This window comes from Gymnoscopelus microlampas (genome assembly GCF_963454915.1).
Source record: "Gymnoscopelus microlampas genome assembly, chromosome: 6".
Classification (NCBI taxonomy): Eukaryota; Metazoa; Chordata; class Actinopteri; order Myctophiformes; family Myctophidae; genus Gymnoscopelus; species Gymnoscopelus microlampas.
The window spans coordinates 22454885-22479035 of record NC_139943.1 but is presented as its reverse complement, the minus strand read 5'-3'; the positions used below and the strand labels follow the sequence as shown (position 1 = coordinate 22479035).

General features: G+C 41.8%; 1 protein-coding gene across 1 annotated transcript in view; it reads right to left on the bottom strand.

Annotated features, from left to right (window-relative positions):
• The window catches only part of LOC311046908 (solute carrier family 23 member 1), a gene marked incomplete at its 5' end in the record, with an annotated part of 78381 nt that overhangs the window by 30380 nt on the left and 23850 nt on the right, over positions 1-24151 (bottom strand). The window contains 4 exons of the mRNA XM_084059487.1: positions 7640-7757; positions 11237-11418; positions 12111-12303; positions 19724-19881. Of these exons, the coding sequence (XP_083915613.1) occupies positions 7640-7757; positions 11237-11418; positions 12111-12303; positions 19724-19881 (651 nt within the window). The remainder of the gene's footprint in view (positions 1-7639; positions 7758-11236; positions 11419-12110; positions 12304-19723; positions 19882-24151) is intronic.

Genomic DNA, 24151 nt, shown 5'->3' with positions numbered 1-24151 from the left:
GGGAGAGTGATAGGCTGGTGTGGGCATAAGTAATGAATGAGACTAGAGGAATACAGGTATGTGAATGTGTGAGTCAGGGAGATTAGAGAACGAGTGAGTCATTATGTTGAGTGAAAGGTTGACAGTCAAGGCCGGATTAATCCTTCGTGGTGCCCGGCCTGGACCCGGTTTCGTGCCCCAGGTGGTGGTGGGGGGGGGGGGGGGGGGGTAATTATTTGTAATGTAATTATTTTCTGCAGCGCAGAAAATAATTACACTTAACCGGCGCGTTTCAATGTTGTAGCGCTCCTTTAGCAGCCACTGCTTCTAAATTTTGGCGCTTTTCGCCGATAGTTCTGTCTTCTTTCACTTTCTCCACTCCATTTGGTGCTCCCCCAAGGTTGGTGCCCTGTGCTTCAGCACCTACACAGCCCGTTGGATAAGCCAGGACTGTTGACAGTGATGGTTGTCAAACTTTTTCATGTCAGGGACCGCCAAATGAATATGTATTTAGCCACAGACCACCACCTGAAAATATTTTGTGACAGGGAACCCGGACCAAACCCGGATACAAACAGACAGGCAGACAGACAGAGAGACAGACAGGGGGCATACAAATTTGATATGCAGTATTTCTAGTTTGCCATTTTCTCTTGGTGCTTCAATTTCAAGAAGCCAAAAACCAACAATGTTACTCTCTTAAACATGTATATTGGGATGCAACTTTAATCTTCTCTTGGAAATATTCACTCACACAGCAAGCAGTTCTAATTGACTCTGTTATGGTGTCACGGTCTGCCCCTGCGCCAACCTCCAGCAGAGGACACATTTCACATTATGCACAGTGACAAATAGCCCAAGAGAGGAGAAGAGAACATGAACATTTCCTTGTGCTTTTAGTTTGTTATTTCCCTCTTCATTTTATTTCGTAATGCCAGTGTTTCTCCCTTGGTGTTTTGGTTGTCAGTTGTTTCCTGTCTCCATTGATTGGTTTACACCATGTGTTCCCCAGTTTCCAACCTTTTCTCCCACCATGTGCTTTGGTTTACGTCACATGGGTCTTGATCTATCCCTTTGTCTTTCATGTGTTACACTTGTGTTGATTGTCTATTGTATTTACCTGTGTCCTGTTAGCCCTTGTGTGTATAAGAGCGCCCATCCTCTGGTAGACAGTTGTCTGAGCGTATTTTCATCTCCAGAGCGTAGTCCTCCCATTGATGTTGCTGTTCTGTAAGCCTGCTGATCTGTGGAATATACTCTTGTATCCCTACCTGTACCAGTGCCTGATTATCGTGGATACCCATGCCTGTTCCGTACACCATCTGGCTGGACCAATACACTTGGGTTAGACCCAGAATTTCCCCTATTCTGCCCTGCCCTTACTGTAGGTTTGTCCCGTTTAAAAAACCTTGGCACCACAAAGTTTGGATTTAACATTAGTAACTCCAGCACCTGTACCAGCTCGATTGGATCTACAGTATATTGTAATGAACTAGAGTCGAGGGGGGCGTGCGCGGGGCTCTAGGGCTGTGAGGGCGCACTTATTTTGGGGTGCCAAAATGGTGGGATAGAACTTTCCAAAAGTAAAAAAAATATATATATAAAATTGAAAAACATGTATATATATTTTTTTTACGTGGGGGTCCGCGGACCCCCTGGTGGGCCGCGGACCCCCTGGGAGTGTTGGGACCCCCGCGGACCCCTGTGGAACATGGCGGACCCCTTCGGCTGTTTTATTATTTTCCTGAAGGTGTTTGCTTGTTTCTGGCGCAAATGTGGCAACACTGATATTCAATATGGGGGACCCCCGGGTCCCCTGGGAGTGTCGGGACCCCCGCCAAACATCGCGGACTCTTTTGGACCCCGGTGAAACATCGCATGCAAGAGGTTGCACATGAACTCTGCAGCCGCACTGAGGCGCTCCAACACAAACACTCTGATGCTCCCCTAAATCCATTCCAGGGTTTGAAAATACCCACTTGACAAAGGGGTGACGTGCATCACCGTTCCAATGACCAATAAACTCCACTTCGGGATTTCGCAAAGACCCACAAAAGCGTGCAGTAGTCCACACACAGACACACACACACACACACACACACACACACACACACACACACACACACACACACACAGCGTGCTGACAGCTAAAGGGAACTAACCTCGCGTCACCAGTCTTTCCACCTCGGAGGAAATAAAAGGTAACAAAAGTGGTGTACAGGAAATGTTGTCCGCCTCGCGGTGTTTGGGTCTCGCTGGGCGGTGGTCAGCGACTCAGCGATGACGCTAAGGAACAACATGGCCGACCGTAATGTTGTGAGTTTGTGTTGGCCGCAATTAATTATGCTTCGAGGGGGCAGATGTGTGCTGAGCAGTGAGAAGTGGCCTACAGACTGCGTGAAGTAATTGTGCGCGTTGTGGCTTGTGTTGTTAGTGACATTGATATGTTGTTTGTGTGTTTATTCCGACACAGTGACACGGGGAAATTATGGGTTTTGGTTTGTGCAATGTATTATAGGATAACTATTAATTGTGATCATATTGTCAGGTATTGTTTCTTCAGAGTATTATGTCTATGTTGGTTGTGACAATAGGAGCTTTATCATTTCTATTTTGGAGAGAAGACATCTACCGTCTCACAGTACCTTTCACAATAACCGCAATACCGCACTATTGATAAGCCAGCCACAGGGGATGGATGGCAAGAAACCCCTACAACTGTTCACTTGAATGCCATTATTGAATTGCCCCTGTCTGTCCGTCCGACCGTCCGTCCGTCCGTGACCAGCTAATCTCTGCCACCGTTGGCCCGGTCGCTGTGAAACTGCGCACACACACTCCCTGGATGCCAGAGCAGAACCTCTGCCCCACATTTTTCAGATCAAGCTGTCATAGCGCCACCATGAGGCCGACTTTTGCAACACACATTTTTTGATACTACTCCTACAGATTTTGTCCCAAAAACACACGATTCGGTACACAGTATCTCTATAGTCATGTGATCAACACGGATCTCTCCGATTTTCCATATTCCATCCTGATTGGCTAGGATTGGCTTCCAAAGTTTGCAGGATTGGTTCATTTTGAACAAAATGCCTCAAATCATGAACGCAGCATGCGATTTCCGTGAAATTTTCCACATAGATTCCCACTTGGCCCAGGAAGAAATGGCACTTGAAAACTTGAAAACTTTCAAATCAGCCTCATGGTGGCGCTATAACAGGCTGATTAACGTTTTTACCTATAACTGCACCGATCTGCGTGAAACTTTGCACGCACACTCCCTAGAGGCCAAGGAAAAACCTTTGCCCTGCATTTTTCACATATGCCTTTTAGAGCGCCACCAGGAGGCTGACTTTTGTAAAACACATTTTTTGCTCTTACTCCTTCAGATTCTGTCCAAAAATCACGCAAATCGGTACACAGTATCTCTACAGTCTTGTGATCAAGATGGATGTGTCCGATATTTCATATTTCATCCTACTTGGCTAACATTGTATTGGCTTCCAAAGTTTGCAGGATAGGCCCGTTTTGAACAAAATTCCTCAAATCATGAACGCAGTGTGCGATTTTTTTTGCATGCACATTCCCACTAGAAGAAATGCCACCCTTTTCACATTGACCTGTTATAGCGCCACCAGCAGTTCTAATTTAGCAAACCACATTTTTGGAACAAAATGCCTCAAATCATGAATGCAGTGTCCGATTGCCTAAGAAGAAATGGCACCATTTTCATATTGGCCTATTATAGCGCCACCAGGAGCTCATAATAACCTTCCTGACCTGGCGGAGACTTGTGCTTCGTGGAGCACTTTTTCTAGTTTCCATTGGAACAACTTTCAGTCGAATGGAAAGTGAGAGCCCCCCAATTTAGACAAAACATCTAACAATAAAGCATACAGCACTGAAATCAGGATAAATTAAGTAATGTGTAAAAACAAAACAAAAAATGGCGCTAAAACCATATATTGCGCTGTTGAGCCAAACTAAATCACTGCAGGGTAAATTCCTTCACTGCAACAGCCCTATCTTGGGCTATAAAGTGCGAGGATATAAATATTTTGCATTTTTGTATGACACATGCCTTGGGTGTCAACGAGCTCTCGTGAATGAATTTGCGTGTAGGAATTACGTGGGAACGAGAGAACAGGCTTCACTAAGAAGTGCTGACAGACTGTTAGCTTCAGGGCAGGAGAACATCTTAAACTAACAGCATTCTATTATCTACCCATGAAGCTTTGATGTTAAAGCCCTTGCCTTGACACAGTTTGTAGTAATAATGTGGAATCGTAAAGTACGATTAGTTAAAGTCAAAGAGAGACATGAAACGCATAAATATGCCCAGCCAAATTATCCGAACATAGTCATCTCCAAGACTAGGGTTACATACTGTACTGTATTTAAACCAACCATTTGCCATAAGCAGGTCTTGACTTGAAACACTTGTTTACTCTTGAATGCTAAACAAACTAAATAAAAACTGAGAAAGCTGCACCTGCTTTCTCAGTTTTGATTGCCTTACGCAACAAACCGCACCCCTGTGTAAAGGGCAGTATGAAAGAATTATGTTTTTTTCTTTTTATTTAATTGATGGGATGTGAGTCACTGCTGACTCATTTGTACTGAAAAGAAATGTTTTGATTTGCTGTTCATTAACCTTTCCTAAAAACTGACCTGGGGCAGAATTTGTACATGATGTCTTAACTCTAAAGTGGAGGTTGTGCTGTAGTGCGGTGGTTGGCAACCTGTGGGCCCCAAAATAATTATGTTATTTATCAATGTTAATAAATAACATTGATATATTTTAAAACATTAACGTAAAACCTTTTTTTTTATCCACTGATCCAAGCCAGAACACAAATAAACATGCTCTGAAAATGCACACGGCCCACACATCTGACCACTTAAGACAGCCTGCCATGTTAAGTGGTCAGATGGGTGGGCCGCAAACACATTCAAAGATTTTCAAGTGGGCCCTGATCCAGAAAAGGTTGAAAATCACTGCTGTAGTGTATTCAGTTTGAAGGCTTACAGTTAGAAATGTGTTCGTTGTTTGATGCCACTTTTAACCCGTTCAACCCAGGAACGCATATATGTGTCATTTTAGATTTTTAGCTATACCATTATTTTATACTTTGGGCTATTCAAAACTTTGTGCAAATCTTTGAATACATTTTGAGATGGGGGTTCCGCGGGCAAATACACAATTTTGAGGTTCCTTGACATGAAATTGTCTGAGAACCACTGATATTTTAGCAACATACGTTTTTTTCAGAAAACTGTTAGGATCTAGAAGACATTTGTAGAATCGGAACTCAGGTCTAAATGGGTTAAATGGTTGCACTTTCCGTTATTATCTGTTCACTGGATAGTGTGGCTGATCCGATGGTTGTTGTTGTTCCTGGGGTTGTTGTTGTTGATATACTGTAGAAATGTGCACAGCTTGTGTTGAAATGAGGCTTGCGTGTGCCTTTTAGATTTTCCAAGTTTTCCTGGACGTAGAACAGAAAGACTGATGCACTGAACAGACAGCTGAAGGGAAATGTGTGGGAAACATTTTCCAACGTTACATGTCACCCATCATAATATGATGGGTCTATTATAATAACCCTATTTGGTCTGTCTGGCTCCAAAAGATATGCGAAGTGGAGCCTCTTTGGCCACAGTTTTGTTATAGTTTGTGTCACTAGTACTAGTTATAGTTTTCTAATATAACGAATGTAAAAAGAATAGATATTGCCAGGAAAACTTAATGAAAAACACTCTCTCACCTTCTCACCTTCAGCATCATTGAATTATCCATGAGCAAGGGACATCATTCACTGAAATTGGATGATACTTAGTCATTCCAGCAGAGTTGCTCCTGACTAGAGGAAGACTGATTGTATGTACGCTCTGAGGTACGAATATGGGTGGGTGGTCTGGTCCTTCAAGGACAATATGGGTGTTCAACCCAACCCTTTGGTGGTCCACTTTGCTTCATCCTAACTTTGAGGAAATTGTTATCAAGGATATTAATACCTGAGGGGCCTAGAAACAGGTCCTGTCTGCAGCACCACCTCACCTACTGTACATATCCTCATTTACCCCTCCAAAGGTTTTGCATGGGCTTGTATTTGCTGGAGGGAATTTGTAGACATGAATCCACAATCACTCATCATCATTTGTGTTGAAGTATGTACAGTCATTTAGTTTCAGAACATGTCGACAGTTGTATCTGTACCATTAAACACAATGTGATTCAGAGAAGGGTGCCTCAACCTTTAGTGGAAATCATTACAGAAGGTTAAGTGTGTTTTTCATGAAGGAACGCTTTAGCCGTCCCACTTCATTTAATACCTATAGAACTTGTTTTGTGCTCATGCCAAACCACACGTTTGTGGTCAGGCTGTTAACTTCCACACTGATTTGAACAAGTCACACCATACAATTTGGGCATGGGTGGTTTGTTGCATGGGCTTGCCTAGGCTGAAGCCCAGGGCCCCAAATTGTCCCTCCTCAAAATGTAACTTATATACCTAGTAAAATATTAACTTGATACAAATAAAATCTGGGCCCCCTCTGTCAAATAAATAAATACCTGTTCAAAGAAAGATGTATTTGTTCACTTATTGCATAAAAAGAAAGAAATAATGTGTGGGTTTGTTTGAAAACCAGGATGTTTCAATCTTTTCCTTGTTGATTTGTGGCTGTTTGGTTATCTAATCCACCAGGTGTCAGCCCCAGGTCATGGTGTGTAGTTGTATTTGGCGTATTGGCGTGGAACACATGTCGGAATTTGGAAATCATGAGCTGATCAGTGAAATGAAAATGACTGAAGCTGAAAGAACAACAACATGAAAAAGATCTGCCGCTGGCAGATGCTACTGATGATGAACTGCTAATGTTACACATTACACGCAAACATCGGCAGCCAATCTACATAATAAATGTCCCTCTAGGTTGGGAGGGCTTACACAAAACTGTAGCCCATGGCTAACTTAATCCAGCCCATGCAGCATGGGTGAGGTGGTTTTACTGCTCCACTTTATTAGCAGTGACTATAGAGTACATCCATGAAACCTTTACAGGCATCAAGGTTTAAGGCCTCTGGTGTGAACCTACGTTCCTCTGCACCGGAGCTAGAGCGCACTGAAGACTGTGTGATTATTATTGCCATTCTGACAAGTAAAGAAGATACAGTATAGGTGATAGTCCTCGTCCCGAGTATTCCCCTATCCTGCACGTGGACACTAAAAGTATCCCTTGTTGACGTACAACAGCAATGGATGGATGGATGGATGGATGGATTTGCACCTGCTCGTATAATACACTTATTATGTAGGCTACAATTGTTTTTCCATGTCCTCTAATGCGAATACTATCTACAGTATGCATAAACCTTGACATGACAATAGGAAACAATGAAATGTGGTCAAAATAAAGCAAATTATTCCCGGTTGTGAGAAAAGAAACACAGATCTTAACGCAATCTGAATGCTTTAAAATCAGTTATTTTGGGGCGGGGGACAACGACATTGCCATGTGATGGAGTATAATGCCTAACTAATACTCCTTTGTTCAACAATATTCAGTGCCGAAAACAACAGATCTGCAAGCTCACAATGTGTCGTACGACAACGAATAAATCAGGCTTTACTTAAGCTTGAGAGTGACTCACCGAGAAGAGCTTGAACAGGGGATACTGGAAGACCTTCCACTTCTTGTCCTTGTAAGCGATCATTGGAACATCTACTTTACTGAGATACTGGGAGAACAGAAGGATCAGGCACACAGTCCTGGAGAAAAAAAAAAGATGCCTTTTTTAGAAAACAGAACCAGAATCACAGTATTCACCAAGCACAGTAGTACAGGATATTTGTCTTGGTGACACTGGTACAGTCAGATATGGACACAACACAGGACGTGAAGAAGAATAGATCAGGGGGGTCCTGTTCTGTGTTGAGGGTCAGGGTGGCAGAGGTGTTGGAGCCCTTCCTCACCTCCTGAAGATTTTGTGTGGCATATACTGAGTTAAACAGGCAGCCGGCAGGTAAAAGCCAGCATGCTCATATTATTTATGTACTAATATGCATATATTCCTCTGTCCCTGAATTGCCACATACTGTATGACAGAGCAGAACTAGTTTCAGAAATGAATTAGAAAACTAGCACATAGTGTCATTGTTCTACTGATACTATAAGCCTCTTCTTGGGCTGAGCTGACTGTGTGGCGGGAAAGAGCTGGGTGATGAAAGGCTACTGGGTTAAGAAGGATGTGGCTGATTACCATTCAGACATGGCGGCAGGCACTGGACGAGCTGACCCTCTTAAATCCCACAAAGGTTCATTCAATGTAATGAGTTTAGTCAGACATCTAGGGCCAGCAGTAGGAAAATGAAGACAAATTTCACCAGTGGGTTGGGTTGGAGTTGGCTAATGGCCAAAGGTAAATCAGAGGGCAACTCCCAGGAAAGCAGCGTCATGAAGATTAAATACTATAGATTAAAGGACAATTCCGGGCAAAAACAACATTCAGCCCTATTTTCCTGTGTATTTAAGCAGACCATAAGACCATTGCTCCTGATATGCAGTAACTCCCAGTCCCACCACCTTAGAACGGGTTATAATGCTCCTCAGGCTGTCCCACAAAACTGCTAATTCTTTTTCACAGACGGCGTTAGATGGTTATTAATGCATAACCTTTTTCTGAGAGCTCCTTGAGGTAAGCAGTGACTTCGCAAATTTAAGCCTAAACAGCCTGAGGAGCGTATATTCCATTCTAAACTGGTGGGATTGGGGGAGCTATTGCATAACGGGAGCAATTATTGTGAAAATAAATCGACAGATTTTACACATACAACTATAGGAAAATAGGGATAAATGTTGTTTTTATTCGGAACAATGTAGATTTTTCTGAGCTTTCACACCGCAAGCATCAATCTGTACAAGGAATAGTTTTGATGCAATATATTTGCCGGCGAGTAATTCACATTTTTGTCCAAAATCGGACAGAGGCCCAAAGATGATTTTGTGAAAATGTGTCACACAAGTTCTTAAAATATATGATCTATGAAGGTTTCAATGATACACCACTGACTAATAGGTGCACAAAACCTGCACATTGTCAGCCTTCTGGCTATCCTCTCCAAGCTCCTAGATTTGTTAACACAACTTGACACCCTCCTTATTCTTGAAAATATATTCACACCGTTTCCATCCCTATGCTCGCCACTATGGTGGAGTTTCCAGTGCAGGTTTACTTCTAACTGCATTTTGACTTAATGAACCCAAATTGTGTTTAAATGAATTGAATTGCTACATTCACACAACACTGCCTGTAGACAGCCGGTAGTTGCCAAGTCGAATGCATGTTAAGTTGTTTAAATGAATAAACAAGGGATGAGGGAGGGTGGTGGAAATGCTGCAGGAGAGGGCTGGCATGTTTTGAAACAGGCTTGTTCAGTACGGTACCTCCCCTTGTTTATCTGTAGTTATATCTTGGCCATCATGCATTATTCTGCACCTGCATTATTGCACCTTATCACATAACTTCTCTAAATTAGTACACATATAAATAGTACAGTATTAACATTATTTAGGGTCAACATAAAACAAATGTGAATTAGGCCTGTCAACTAAGCTAAGACCCTGTATCATGCATGCAAATATCTTCACGGTTCAGAGTGGATTGTCCCAAAAGTTATACGTTGGGATAATTCCCAACGTATAACCCCATAACATGCATGTTTGGAGGAAACCCACGTGCACACGGGGGCAAACATGCAACTTCAACACAGAAGTAATAAGTGTGTATTCCTGATTCTACACAACAACAAAACAGCCTTAATCTTTGATAAAAATCCACACAAACATAACAATGCCCTAGTTAATTTACAGTACATACAGTATGTGTACAACTGTACCCTATCCACAGTTTATACTAGTATATACTATACTATGTTGTATGTTTCATACAGTATAAGCTACAAGGCTTATGGTGTGGCTTGGATACACATACTGTAGAGCAGGGGTCTTCAACGGACCCCCTTAACTGAGAGAGAGAGATGAAGCAGGGACCCCACAACTACATTGTATAACATTGTGTTGCAGATTTCAACTTCATAGACTTGTTTGACAGAACTATCATGAGTGTTGTGTACATTGATGTTTTTCTCTGTTTATTTGGTTTATTTACACACTTTTTTATATGTTGGATACATTTTGATGTGTATTTTCCAGACATTTAACCGCTTATAAACCCTCAATACCTAGTAAACTTGATGTTTGGCTCTGTACTCTTTTTTTTGCCTCTACACCAAACTTTGTCACCAAAAATCGACAAGCTGCACGACGCGTTGTCAGCTGTCAATCGGCTATTTTCGGTGAATGTTCCCCCCAGAATAGGGATGCTCAGGGTTCAAGTGGTTAGTGTAAAAAAAAACTAAAGGAGAGAGAAAAATCTCACATAGATTTGGTGGACCCCCTGTAGTAACTCTGAGGACCCCTTAGGGGTCCCCGACCCCCTGTTGAAGACCCCTGCTGTATACGTTTATAATTATGTCTAGGCATGATCTAGATGTAGTAGTCATTCAAGGCAAGCCTGCATTTTGTCATGTTATCTTCTTGCCGGATGTCTGTGAGATATCAGTCTTGATGTATGGTGGGTTTACGACTGTTCATATCTAGCTATCGATTCTCATCGACTTAGTTTTTCCGGTTCAGTTGCTCAAGGCTATAATGAGCTCCAGTTCATATCACACAACTGCTGAAATGCTGTATGTATTGTACATTGGTTCTAACTGCAGCAATATGAGTTTAGGAGCTTAGGATGTCAAGGAATAATCTAGACCAGCTCTGTGTACTGTACAGTAGCTTGAGTTTTATCATGGCGCCTACATCTAGGAGGTGTCCGTGGGCAATCTGTATGGTGGGTGCCTCATTAGTCATAGTGTAGTGGACGCCAGGCTCTTGGTTATACAATGTGTTGTTTTCGGGGTTTAGTAATTGATCACTTTTAAACAGAATGTTTTTAACCCATTTAGACCGGGAAAGAATCTGTGTAATTTTTAGATATCTTTGGCTATTCAAAAATAGCAGATATACAAGCTCATAGCGCTACGAGCTTGTAGATCTGCTATTTTTGAAAATTTGTGATGTTTCTTTTGCAAAATTTACTACCAGGCCCTTTACATTTAATTCTTTCAAGCCCAAGCTTACAGTAAGGTATCTTGTACTAAAGACACTGACTGGCAATGAACTTGCACTTTCCACTCACAGGGCTGCTATTCCCCAGTGGGCTCCAGACTTCTTCCCAGCCTCGATGAACAATGACAGTCCGATGAGGTTGATGGTGGGAGCGATGGCTAGAGGCCCGATAAACTTTAGCACCAAGCCCACTAGTCCAGATAAGCCCAGCACGATCTGGAGCAGAGAGGAAATCAAGATGGCTCCCTGGATCTTTAATAAAAAGAGAAAAGAGATACATTACTGCTTTTTTTTAATTGTATGTTACATACTGTAGCCTATCAAGATTAGGATTATGACAAGAATGTTATAGATGTTCATTGAGACATTATTAAACTCTTCTAAATATAATGGGAACTAAAAGAACAGGAGAATATACAAATATCATGCATCCATGACTCTAACCTTAATGTAACTTTACATTACCTAACCCAGTGGTTCTCAAACTTTTTCATGTCAAGGACCCCCAAATTGACACTTATTCGCCCGCGGACCCCCATTTGAAAAGATAGGCCAGGGACCCCCATAATAAGAGATGATTTTTATGGCTCTAGCAGTGATTCTCAACAATTTTAATTTCAAGGACCCCCCAGTTTGACATGCATTAGGGCTACAGACCCCCATTTAATGGCATTTCTATCTCTGGGACCCCAATTCATATTGTAAAATCAATGTTAATTTAATTCTGAGAGCGTACAAATGGAACCAAATGGACCCTAACGGGTCCATTTGGTTCCATTTGTACTCTCTCAGAGTTACAGACCCATAAGGGTCCATTTAGTTCCTATCCATCATTTAGCTGTGGACCCCCTGGAACCCCCTCAAGTACCCCTGGGGGTCCCCGGACCCCACTTTGACAACCAATGACCTAACCAATAGAAGGAAATGATGAGAATATGAGGTACCTCACGCATCCGTGACATCCACACCTCGTCAGAGCTGATCTGCATCGGGGAGCTGGTTCCGTTCTCCAGCTCCATGGACACCATGACGGGGGCCTCAGGGTCCCCAGGGTCTGGACACTTCCACTTGGGAAGAGCAAGGATGGCTAAGGTCGGAGTGATGAAGCTGAATGTCCCTCCCTGGAGGATTGGTAACCTGTGTAGAGGGTTAAACACATTCATCGTAATTGGTGTGACACTTCATTATTACAATTACATTCCAAAATAAAGTGACACGTTAAAAAGTATAAAAACATTTGTAGACTATAGTGAGATTGAAGAAAAAGTCACTCTAAAATACAAATGTTGATATACGGTCCTAGGCTCAGCGAGGCTCAAAAAGAAGTAATGTCGATTTATTTCCAAGTAAGTACTTTACTCAACAGAGCGTAATGATCAAGCGTTATGATAAGGTTTCTTTAACCCATTGGTTCTCAAAGTGGGGTCCGGGGACCCCCAGGGGTACTTGAGGGGGTTCCAGGGGGTCCCCAGCTAAATGATGGACAGGAACCAAATGGACCCTTATGGGTCTGTAAGTCTGAGAGTGTACAAATGGAACCAAATGGACCCTAACGGGTCCATTTGGTTCCATTTGTACACTCTCAGAGTTAAATTAACATTGATTTTACGATATAAATTGGGGTCCAAGAGATAGAAATGCCATTAAATGGGGGTCCGTAGCTTAATGCATGTCAAACTGGGGGTCCAAGAAATCAAAATGCTTGAAAATCACTGCTATAGAGCCGTAAAGATCTTCTCTTATGGGGGTCCTTGGCATATCTTTTCAAAGGGGGGTCCACGGGCTAATATGTGTCAATTTGGGGGTCCTTGACATGAAAAAGTTTGAGAACCACTGCTTTAACCTATCCATTTACATTTTATAGACATGAACTCTCAAAAGGGCAGTGGTGGAAAAAGTAATGTTTTACTTAAGTAAAAGTACCAATACTGCAATATAGAATACTATAAGTCCAGAATTCAAAATGTTCTTGAGTAAAAGTACAAAAGTATTGTATTGGCATCAAAATATACTTAAAGTACCAAAAGTAAAAGTGCTAAAATATTTGAAAATAGCAGATCTACAAGCTCACAACGCGTTGTGATGCGACGTGTTGTGAGCTTGTAGATTATAATATATTTATAAAATAGGGCTAAAGTGGTTAATGTATGTTTTATAATATCATAATTTATATCTGAAAAGTAATTAGTAATTAAAGTTTTCAAATAATTGTAGTGGAGTAAAAGTACAATATTTGCCTCTGAGATGTAGTGGAGTAGAAGTAAAAGTACTGGAAATTGGAAATACTCAAGTAAAGTACAAATACCTTTTACTTAAGTACAGTACTTAAGTAAATGTACTTAGTTACTTTCCACCACTGCAAAAGGGATTACACAGGTTTGTTTGGTTACGAGGAGGTTCAGTATTCTCAACAGGCAACTCCCTGGTGTCTTAAAGGCTGGAGTCAACCCAAGGAGAGATCTGATCTACACATAGAGCTTCACGGTGACAAGCATGGCCGGGCTACACACCGAAGCTTAGTATGTCCAGGGATGACCCTGGCCGCCAGGGGGGCAATTGGAAAAAAAAAACAATAATGAACATACAGGCATACGTACGTATACTAGGCACAGCACGCACGCACGCACACACGCACGCACACACGCACGCACGCACGCAATATATTAAAAAACATATCCACATTTTGCTATGGCTGGTGTGTGGCTGTGAACCGCCGATACCCCCTAGAGGCCATTTTCTTTATCCGAGTGCTTGACACTCGACCCAGAAATGTTCTATAGACCCTTACCTTCAATTTAGCAGTGAAAACGAAACTTTCACATCAATTTGAAATTAAAACAAAAAATTACCCATACTCGGTCCCCCACTATTTCTAATTTTGTGGATATGTGCCAATACTGGAAAAAAAAATAATTCTATGGGTAATACTCTTGAAGTACCAAATGCTTAGCCTGGTATCCAGCCTGCTTCGCTACGTTCGGCGGACTTTTTTTTCTCTCTTCGCTTCTCAGTCTGGAATGCACCCCATCGACTCGTTTTGCAGAACTACACTGGAACTACATATGTTACACTAGGCAACGTCGTTGCTGATTGGATGTTGTTCAAACGAATGACGAATCACAACGATCACACTGTTTTTGTTTGTCCCGCCCCGCACCACAGACCAATCAGAAGCCACGGCACGACTCGAAACGTTTGTCATGTCCCGCCTCCCTTGGAGATAGGAGGCATTCCAGACTGAGAAGCGAAGAGAGAAAAAAAAGTCCGCCGAACGTAGCGAAGCAGGCTGGATACCAGGCTACCAAATGCTACTCCTGATCCAAATCCATACATATCTCATTATGTTCGGATCGGATAATGCAATCGAATGTTATAACAGTTAACATATTTTGCTAGGGGGGTGGGGGGTTGGGAACTGCCGACACCCCCTAGAGGCCAATTTATCTGAGTGCTTGACACTCAAACCAAAATTGTTCTATAGACCCTTACCTTCAAATTAGTAGTTAAAATTAAACTTTCACATGAACTTGAAATGAAAACAAAAAATTCAATACACGGCCCCCCACAATACTGGCTTTGCTAGTAAAAATTGCTAGTAAAAATGTAATACATTTCCGTTCCAAAGCACTTCCATAGGGGTTAAACACCAGCAGACACTCACATGCAAAAATTGTAGGCCTAGAGAAATGGTCATATAAATATTTTACAAAGTGAAACTTTCACATGAACTTCAAATGAAAACAAAAAACTAAATACACAGCCCCCACTATACTGGCTTTGCTAGTAAAAATTGCTAGTAAAAATGGAATACATTTCCATTCCAAAGCACTTCCGTAGGGGTTAAACAAACCAGCAGACACTCACATGCAAAAATCGTAGGCCTAGAGAAATGGTCACATAAGTATTTTACATTTATGTGAAATACTTCTGTATGTGCAAAATATTCCAGTGAAAGATTATATTTATTATTTGAAAAAGTTACCAAGTATGCTTGCATTGGACTGGAATGACCTCCGGTTTGAGATGGATTAGACAGGTTTATTTAAAACCTGTCTAATCCATCCCATCTAAAATTATAAAAGGGTAATTCAAAAGGAGCATTTACCTATAGTACATACACATTGTACTGTAACAGCAGGAACACTGGTAAACGTGTGTGTCGAATTGTATGATGTACCTGTCTACACAGTATGTGTGAAAGCACCTTTTTGGCAGTGATGGTGTGTGTGTGTGTGTGTGTGTGTGTGTGTGTGTGTGTGTGTGTGTGTGTGTGTGTGTGTGTGTGTGTGTGTGTGTGTGTGTGTGTGTGTGTGTGTGTGTGTGTGTGTGCGTGCATGCGTGCGTTATTGTACCTGGGACTGTGTTATTTTATACAAAGTGTTTTACAATATTCCCAGAGGCTTTGTCTCATTAACCCATTGGCTGCTTCCCCAGATTGCGCCACAGTTTTCAAAACCACAAATTAAAACCACCCAAATGATGGAACAGTACCAGGGTCGTTACAATCTAGAACAAATCCACAAATTGAAACAACCCAAACAATGGACCAGTACCAGGGTCGTTACAATCCAGAACAAATCCACAATTAAAACCACCCAAATGATGGACCAGTACTAGGATCTTTACAATAAATAACAATGGAACTATTTCAGTGCTAATCGGCAGGAGAAATCTTATCAACTGTATAAGTGCTGTCTCAACTAGACCCCTGTCTTGCTGGCTTGAATGATTTACTGCCATGCAAATCTTTATATGAGCTTAGTTGACCTATAACCCAGAGGTGTGTAAATACGTACAGCTCAACCGAACACTGCTGTGTCTGGGCATGAACCTGCACAAACCACTCCAGGGTAAACAGTACTATGTGGTAATGTGCATTGTTGTGAGTGAGTAGGGCATCTGTGAGTCGTGATGAGGTGAGTGGTGGGTATAGGGGGTCACGGTGGGAGTGGGGGTTGGAGTTAAAGTGGAGTAACTAAACAGTGGAGTTTAGCAGGTAAATACAAAAAACTTAAGTTCTCCAGAGAGAATTTCAGTAAACAGCAAATTACACATGTCAGGGATTCCATTCCATCCCAATTTTAGAATGCTGAGTGGCTGCTACTGTATGGATACATGCAACTACTGAACTTTTGACAAGGTTTTATTATTTAGCAACAGAAAGGGAATTATTCCAGCTGTTAATCCGGTAAACACATCTAAGTTACACTTCAATAAATAATGGAGGAGGAGGATGAAAAATGGTATATCTGAATACTGACAGACCCCCAAAAAAACACACACATTTTGACCAGAAAATAACTATTTTATTTTTTTGCCAACCTGTTTGAAGAGCTGACATACTTCCGTTACTATTGCTAAATTCCCATTCCCAAGAAGCAAATGCACATACAGTAATATATATACAGTATATATGTGTATAAGGATATAATTTAGAGAGATAGAGAGATTATACACATACTGTACATGCAATGCTTGTTACGAGCCACATGTACAGTATATCTATCTACGTAAGTATGTAATGTAATCTGTTAAAAAAAACACACACACACACACACACACACACACACACACACACACACACACACACACACACACACACACACACACACACACACACACACACACACACACACACACACACACACTATATGAATGAGATTTGCCTTGTACGCCCAGAATCATTGAAATCCCAGATTTACGGGTCTTCTGTCTGTGCAAGACATGCTCTTATTCAGTATAAAGTGGTACACCGTAGTGACCGTACCTACTTCAAGCTTTGTTGTCTAGAATTTATGATGGTGTATCTCCAGCCTGTAATAGATGTCAACATTCTCCAGCAGACCTCATACATATGTTTGGGCTGTGCCCATCCCTTCATTAGATGGACATCTTTAATACTTCAGAGATAACAGGGGAAAATATAGAACCAATTAAGTTTGGTACATTGTTCGCGGTTTTCCCTTCATTGCCTTCCCTCTCTAAATAAAAAAATGTTCTGGCTTTTGTCACCCTATTGGCTAACTGATTTTCATTTATTTCATTTATAGTCTCCCTCTCATACACACTGGATGAGAGCTTGTCCTTTATTTTTCTTAGACTGGAAAAAAACAGACTCATTGAGTGGCTCCGCCAAATTTGGGAAAATATGGGGTCCATTCTTTCAATTTGTGAGGAGGATAAATGTAGCTTTCATTCCTAACCGAAGCATCACATTTTGGTCTGGTGGAGTATTGAAATACTAAGGACGCTTGGGTGCACTAGTAACAGATTTAAACTGAAAACCTAAAGAATGCCCTGGGCATCCTATTTTCTCCAAAGCCCTATTGCCGGACTGTTGTGCTGCTCAGCACAACTCAGCTCAGCTATGCAGATTGAAATATACAGTAAGACCTATATGGTTGAGTTGACGTGACTTTCCTTCTTGTCTTGTGAGGTATTTTTTTGGAGGGGAGAAAAGTAACTGGTTACATGACAATTGTTCATGTAAAACGTATTTATGTTAACCTATTCAATGGTTGCATGGTGGTTGGCTGAATACAACGAATGCTTCTGTAAAAAACCCAATAAACATATATAGATACTCTTTATAGAGTATCCATCTCTGTGAAAAAATATTCCTTTCGTAAATCCCCAACAGGAAAAGAAAGAGAAGGTATTAATCCTCGCTAATGAAAAGATTCTGATGCACTTCTTTCAAAGATCTGGGAGTTTTCCCTATTTTTTCAGGGGCTGTCCAATCTTGTACCGGGGTCTTAAGAAGAACACTTTCACTCAAAGTGAAAGTGTTCTATCCATCCGCAGGCAGTGAGGCCTCAGTTCAACAACTTTCTGAAACTTTGACTGACTCCATTATTTAGAGTGAAGGGTGAATGTAGGCAACACACTTGCATGCACACGGAGCCACACACTCACACATCACCAATGATTTGATTTGACGTTTTAATAAAATGTAATTTTTAAAACAAAAACAGATATTGGATAGCTCTTCTCTGGCCAGGACCTGGATCTGTCGTCACCAACCTAGGCGTGAGAATGGACCCCCACCTCAACTATGAGGCCCACATCAAACACCTTTGCACTTTCCATTTTAATAAAGCATTCGGTTAGCTATTACGGTTTTACCCCCTAGGTTTTCTTTGCCCCCCTTGCTTTTTTAAAATTGTTTTTAAACCTTAAACCTTTTTAGATTGTTTTAAGCAAATGTTTTTGTATCCTGTACTGTAGCACTTTGAGATTTGTTTCAATGTCATCTTTGTTGTTTTATCCCAAGCTTTCTTTGAGTATTCAGTAAATGCAAACACCTTATGTTATGTCATCAAATATACTTAATTAAATAAGTGTTGTGTGTGCGTGCGTGCAGCCTAAAATGCAGCAGAAGCCAAGTGAAAAGAGTGAAGAGAGAGAGTTTATGATAATTTCATAAAAACTTGTTGGATGACAGTTGATGATAACATTAATGTGTATTAGGCAAACCAAATTATTCATACAGTTAATCTTTAACTGTATCTTATCAAGTAAAGTCAATACTGCAAGTCCAATGACAATTCATCTTGAATGAAAATAACTTTTGTGTTCAATACAATCTCTAATCCGTAAATGCTCATGTGATACGTATGACCCCTACTCCAGTCAGTGAAGTGCATAAAAACAGTGTTTTATTTGATTACCTTCCTGCCCTGGTATTTGGCCTCTGTGCCCTCAAAAAATGACCACCAAAGGCCAAGTGGCCTTGCCCCTAAAGTGACGAAATTGGAGGCCTGCTGAGGAGATAACAGCTTTTAAAGGATTAACAAATCAGTTAGATCATGAAATTTAAGATCAGGCTCTGGAGCAGTCGGCACAATTTTATAGGGCACCTCCCTGACCTTAGAGCTCTTGAAACGGACACATTTTGGGACATGTTTTGAACATCAAACTCATAGGGGATGGTAGTATTGGAGGAGTTTCATAGGATTAGGCCGGATTAAGGTTCGCAGGTGCATATCGTTAGGGTTAGAGTTGTTAGGTCGACTGTGGTTAAGTTAAGGGGCTAAGTAAAGAATGTAAGTCAGCCGCCACATATTGGCAGAGACGCTGTTACTTATACCCATAGAGTACTGAGTCCGTATACCCAAAATTGTTAAAAAATGTTTAAAAAAAATATGTGAGTGATAGGCTTATTGTATCATGAAGACGTATGCCATGATTTTGTGAATGTAACCATATAACTATACGTTTAATATTTGTGTCCTTGTATGCTCTCCTTTATGTGGACATGAATGCATTGTTAAAATGTGTGTGTGTGTGTGTGTGTGTGTGTGTGTGTGTGTGTGTGTGTGTGTGTGTGTGTGTGTGTGTGTGTGTGTGTGTGTGTGTGTGTGTGTGTGTGTGTGTGTGTGTGTGTGTGTGTGTGTAATAATAATAATTTTGTCCCCACTCCTTGGGATGTTTTGTGTGTGTGTGTGTGTGTGTGTGTGTGTGTGTGTGTGTGTGTGTGTGTGTGTGTGTGTGTGCGTGTGCGTGTGTGCGTGCGTGTGTGCGCGTGTGCGCGCGTGTGTGTGTGTGTGTGTGTTACCTCGTTCCTACAGCAGTCTGGAGCAGGGTGCACAACCCTGACACAAAAAATATGGTTGAGATGAGCTGGCTCTTAGCAGCGTTGTTGTCACCGATGCAGAGAGGCTCCGACAGAATCAGAGGGATTGCAATGATGCCTCCAAAGGCTAGGATATAGTGCTGTGAAAACAGATAAATGACAATAGTTCATTAAATGCAGAAGATATAAGGAAGACAGAAGATAAGTCTTTATTTTGGTCACTATCTACATCTGTATCCTGTTACTGGCTGCTTTAACATAAATAAGCTTTCTGGGTAAAGCAAGGCACTATTGCTGCCAGGGTTGCGGGTTCTATCCCTGTGTACCTCAGCAGGTAAACTAGAGTTAGGAGTTTGGTTGTCAGAGTGTGTGACTTCCGGTTACAATAATTATTGTTTCCCTGTGTTCGGGTGAATGCATGTTTGAAGCGTAGTGCCACTGCAAAGCAAGAGTAGGCTATAACACCGGTTTTGAATGTTTCGCTTATCTAATGCCAGGGGTCCATAGGCACAGGTTTTTGGATGGATGGTTTTATGTGTTCAATAAAACCTCTGTGACAAGGGGCTGGGAACACATTGCCTTGCAAATTGTAAATCTGCCAGTGGACTGGCCACAAAGATGCTGTTTGAATAAATGATACTGGACATACAGTACATTAACCGGATCTCTGAGGAGAAAATAAAAGAAGGAACAGAGAGAAAAATAATTTGAGACAGATGTTGGTTATCTTGTACAGATTTATGGGGTATTGTCAAATTCACACCGTACATAAATCAGAGGAAAACAGCCAAAGCCATTCAAAACCAACCAGAATTTTGGGAGGGCACCCAACTTAGCGTTGCAGGTAGGTCTAGGGCTCACATCTTCATTGTCTATATTTGACCAAATTAAGCTCTTCTCTGCATTGTTTTAGTACAATGATTGTTCACAGTTGAAGATGTAAACTACAGAATGTAGAATTTAACCACTGAAACCTTCTAGACTCAGTTGGCTCTGTACTTGAACTGCTTTATTTTTCAACGCGTTGCAGCGCGTTTTGAGCTTGTACAGTAGATCGGCTATTGTTGGCTAATGTTCCCCCCAGAATATGTTGGGTTCAAGTGGTTAATCACCTGAATTCAAGTCACTGACATTTCTCTCTGATATAATGAGCCCTTTCGGACCCGGCACCAGAACAAATTTGATGGCTGGGCTTTATTTTTCTACTACCGGGACCTGCATTAAATAAGCATATGAGAGCTACAAGACTGTCAACAGATCCAGGATGAATAGCCAGATAGCTGTTCTAAGCTAATAGTATATTACATTAGACTAGAGCATACTATACCCTTACAGAATGAATATTGCTTGACAATCATATCGCTTGTTTGTGCACAGTAAAATACCATCCATTGTTTGCCTAAATCCTTAATTATAGAGAAAATAGAAGAGGAAAAAAGGAAAAACCTTAAAGACCTTATCAATGATCAGCATAATACTGTATAATGTTCCATTAATGTCATCAAAACAGTCTTAAACACAGCAGCATCTCCATTAACTGGTGACTAGTCTATGAACCTGTTTTTTTAAATTTGGTAAACACTACTGATTTAAATCATGTATGCCTATACTTATACTACTGTAAGTGTGGTGGTGTATGTACAGTAAATTGCTACACTTTTAATGATCTCTATGGGGAAATCCAATACATTTGACCCATCCTAACTATTAGGAGCGGTGGACAGTCACCTAGCACCACCCAGGGAGCAGTTGGGGTGTTGAGGCAAGGATGAGTGTTGGTGATTTACTTCCCCAGAATCCCCAACCAGATTGTTCCGAAACTGGAAACGTTCAGCCATAAAGCTCCTCTAACCTTTTGACTACCGCTGCCCCCCTTTGTAAGGGAAAGTGTATTTTGTTAGAATATTCCTAGGTGATGCAATTCTGGTGAGAGTTTTGCTGTGACATCACTTTGGCTGAAAGTTGGACTGAAGGGAAAGCAGAAAGTCAGCCATGTTGGCATAATATCAGTCTAATGCAATTGTAGATGTTGTTCTAGATCAAGTTAATAGCCATCAACATATTATCCAGCTTTAAAGCATAACATCCTGCCAAGGCACTGGCTCTGGAGATGGATCTATTGTAAGGCCATTACAATAGATCCAGCTCCACGGGCGAGGTGTGTGTGCTAAACAAATTATCACCTGTCATTCATTATTACCCTCAGTTGGATAAAGGCCAACAAGGACAACAACAAATGCCTAGGTGATAGTCTATCATCCACCAAGGCTAGTATTCTGAAAAGAATAATAATTGTAAAAGCATGGCACTTTTAAGGGTTGCCTTTTCTATGCTAAAGGACAACTTTGTTTGTTTTGAAAAAGTTTGTTTTGCATATAATCTAGAGAATCTTAAATCAATTCTGAAAGAACTGAATCATCATCATGTGTTTCCATGACAATTTATGGAATTGTGTGGACTTGCACCAATAGAAAATTGACTACAGAAACAAGTTATTTGTTTCAGCACATTGTCTACTAAACAAATAATGTTGTATGCCAACACATTACAAGAGGGTTGAACCCTTAATTACATTTTTATTAAGTATTTTCAGCTATTATTATGCAAGTAAACCTTGACGTCCCATTGCAGTAATGTAGACCTAATCAAACTATAGCACATTATGGTGAATGGTCAATTACCTGGCAATTAAGGTACAGAAGCTTCTGTAATGTTACCTAAAGGAAGACATGGTTTTTATGGCAGAACAGTAGCATAAAACGAGGGGCCTACTGTGCAGTGACAGAACCCCTGCCCTCCATTATGCATAATATCCCAAGAGCCTTGTATGCATACTAGAAGTTCGGCCCGGGCCGAACGTCTAGCACCCACGCAGCGCCCACTTGGCAGCGCAGATCACTGGCGTAGCGTCATGAGGGCCAGTGGGGCCATGGCTCGGTTAGTGAAGCCCCTGCATGGCACGTATAGCTGGCCAAACTCCTGAGCAAAAAAAAAAGAACCTCCTGGGCCAAAAAAAAAAGAGAAAAACTCAGAGGGTCCGGCAAGCCGGGTACAAAATCATGGGATAAATGAAATAAAATAAATACCCAGGGGCCCCCCCCCCCTTAGGGTCCCTGGAGACCCTTGGGGGTCCCTGGGACCTACAGACACGGCGAAGGAAAACTGCCACGCATGCAAGCTGTTGCACATGAACTCTGCAGCCGCACTGAGGCGCTCCAACACAAACACTGACATTAAGCTTCACACAACAAACATCAGCACCACACACAACATTCACCACACTAACGTTCATTGTTGACAAAGTGATTGCACATCCGCTTCAGCCATGACAACCACGTTAGTGTTAGCTACATGCTAACGTTGAAAGTGCGTTAGCATTAGCCGCATGCTAAAGGCTCATGTTAAGCACCCTTGGAAAGTAAGCAGTGAAATACAACGATCGCTATCACAGTAGTGGACATAAACATGCGTTACATTAGTAGGAGGCTGCAGTGACCTCAAAGTGTTGACAAAATGAATGACAGGGTGATTTATTAGAGACACGACAGTGATTGTGCTATCCAGCTCGGTGCGTCCGACTGTAATGGCGGCAGCGAGCTATGTGAGGCAGTACTTGATGCTGCTGTCTGGAGACTGCCCTAAGCATGACACGACCAATGAGAGTTAGCGCTTAGGTTGTCGCTAAGATACGGTGTATGGCACAAAGCGTCTCTGCCCCATAGCTTGTAGATCTCGCACACATGATTGGCGTAGCCTGCGTTGCCAGTTCTGCCTTTTGTATAAGCGATTTTGGGCGTATTTGGGCTCGCTTTTGGGGCTCGTTTGCATAGACCACAGCAGCGCTTGTTTCTCGCCCGTTTCACGGATGTGGCAAGGAAGGTGTTGGGTTGCACTGCGCTGTGGGGTAGTTGGGGTTGCTCGTGCGCGCGCATCCTCTGCGAATCTGCCAGTGCAAAAAAAAATTAAATAGCTCTCAGCAGTTTTGGTCTGGCCCTGCTTGGTTGTGATGGAAAGTTGTGGGGCACCAATCAGGACCCGGTATGCAAATATGGGGCGGGTTTATATCACCAGAGGCATTTTTGGAATTTGGCCCTTGGAAATGCAGGTTCCATACTGAGATTTCAGACTAATATCTACGCAGTGATATTAGTCTGGCCATGCAAGGCTAGAAGGTTCACGGTTCACTCCCTGGCTCCTCCTTGCATCATGTCAAAGTGCCCTTAAGCAAGATGTCACCGACGCCTGTGTGTGTGTGTGTGTGTGTGTGTGTGTGTGTGTGTGTGTGTGTGTGTGTGTGTGTGTGTGTGTGTGTGTGTGTGTGTGTGTGTGTGTGTGTGTGTGTGTGTGTGTGTGTGTGTGTGTGTGTGGTGCGCGCTTGTGGTGCGACACTATATGTAGACCATTCGATTG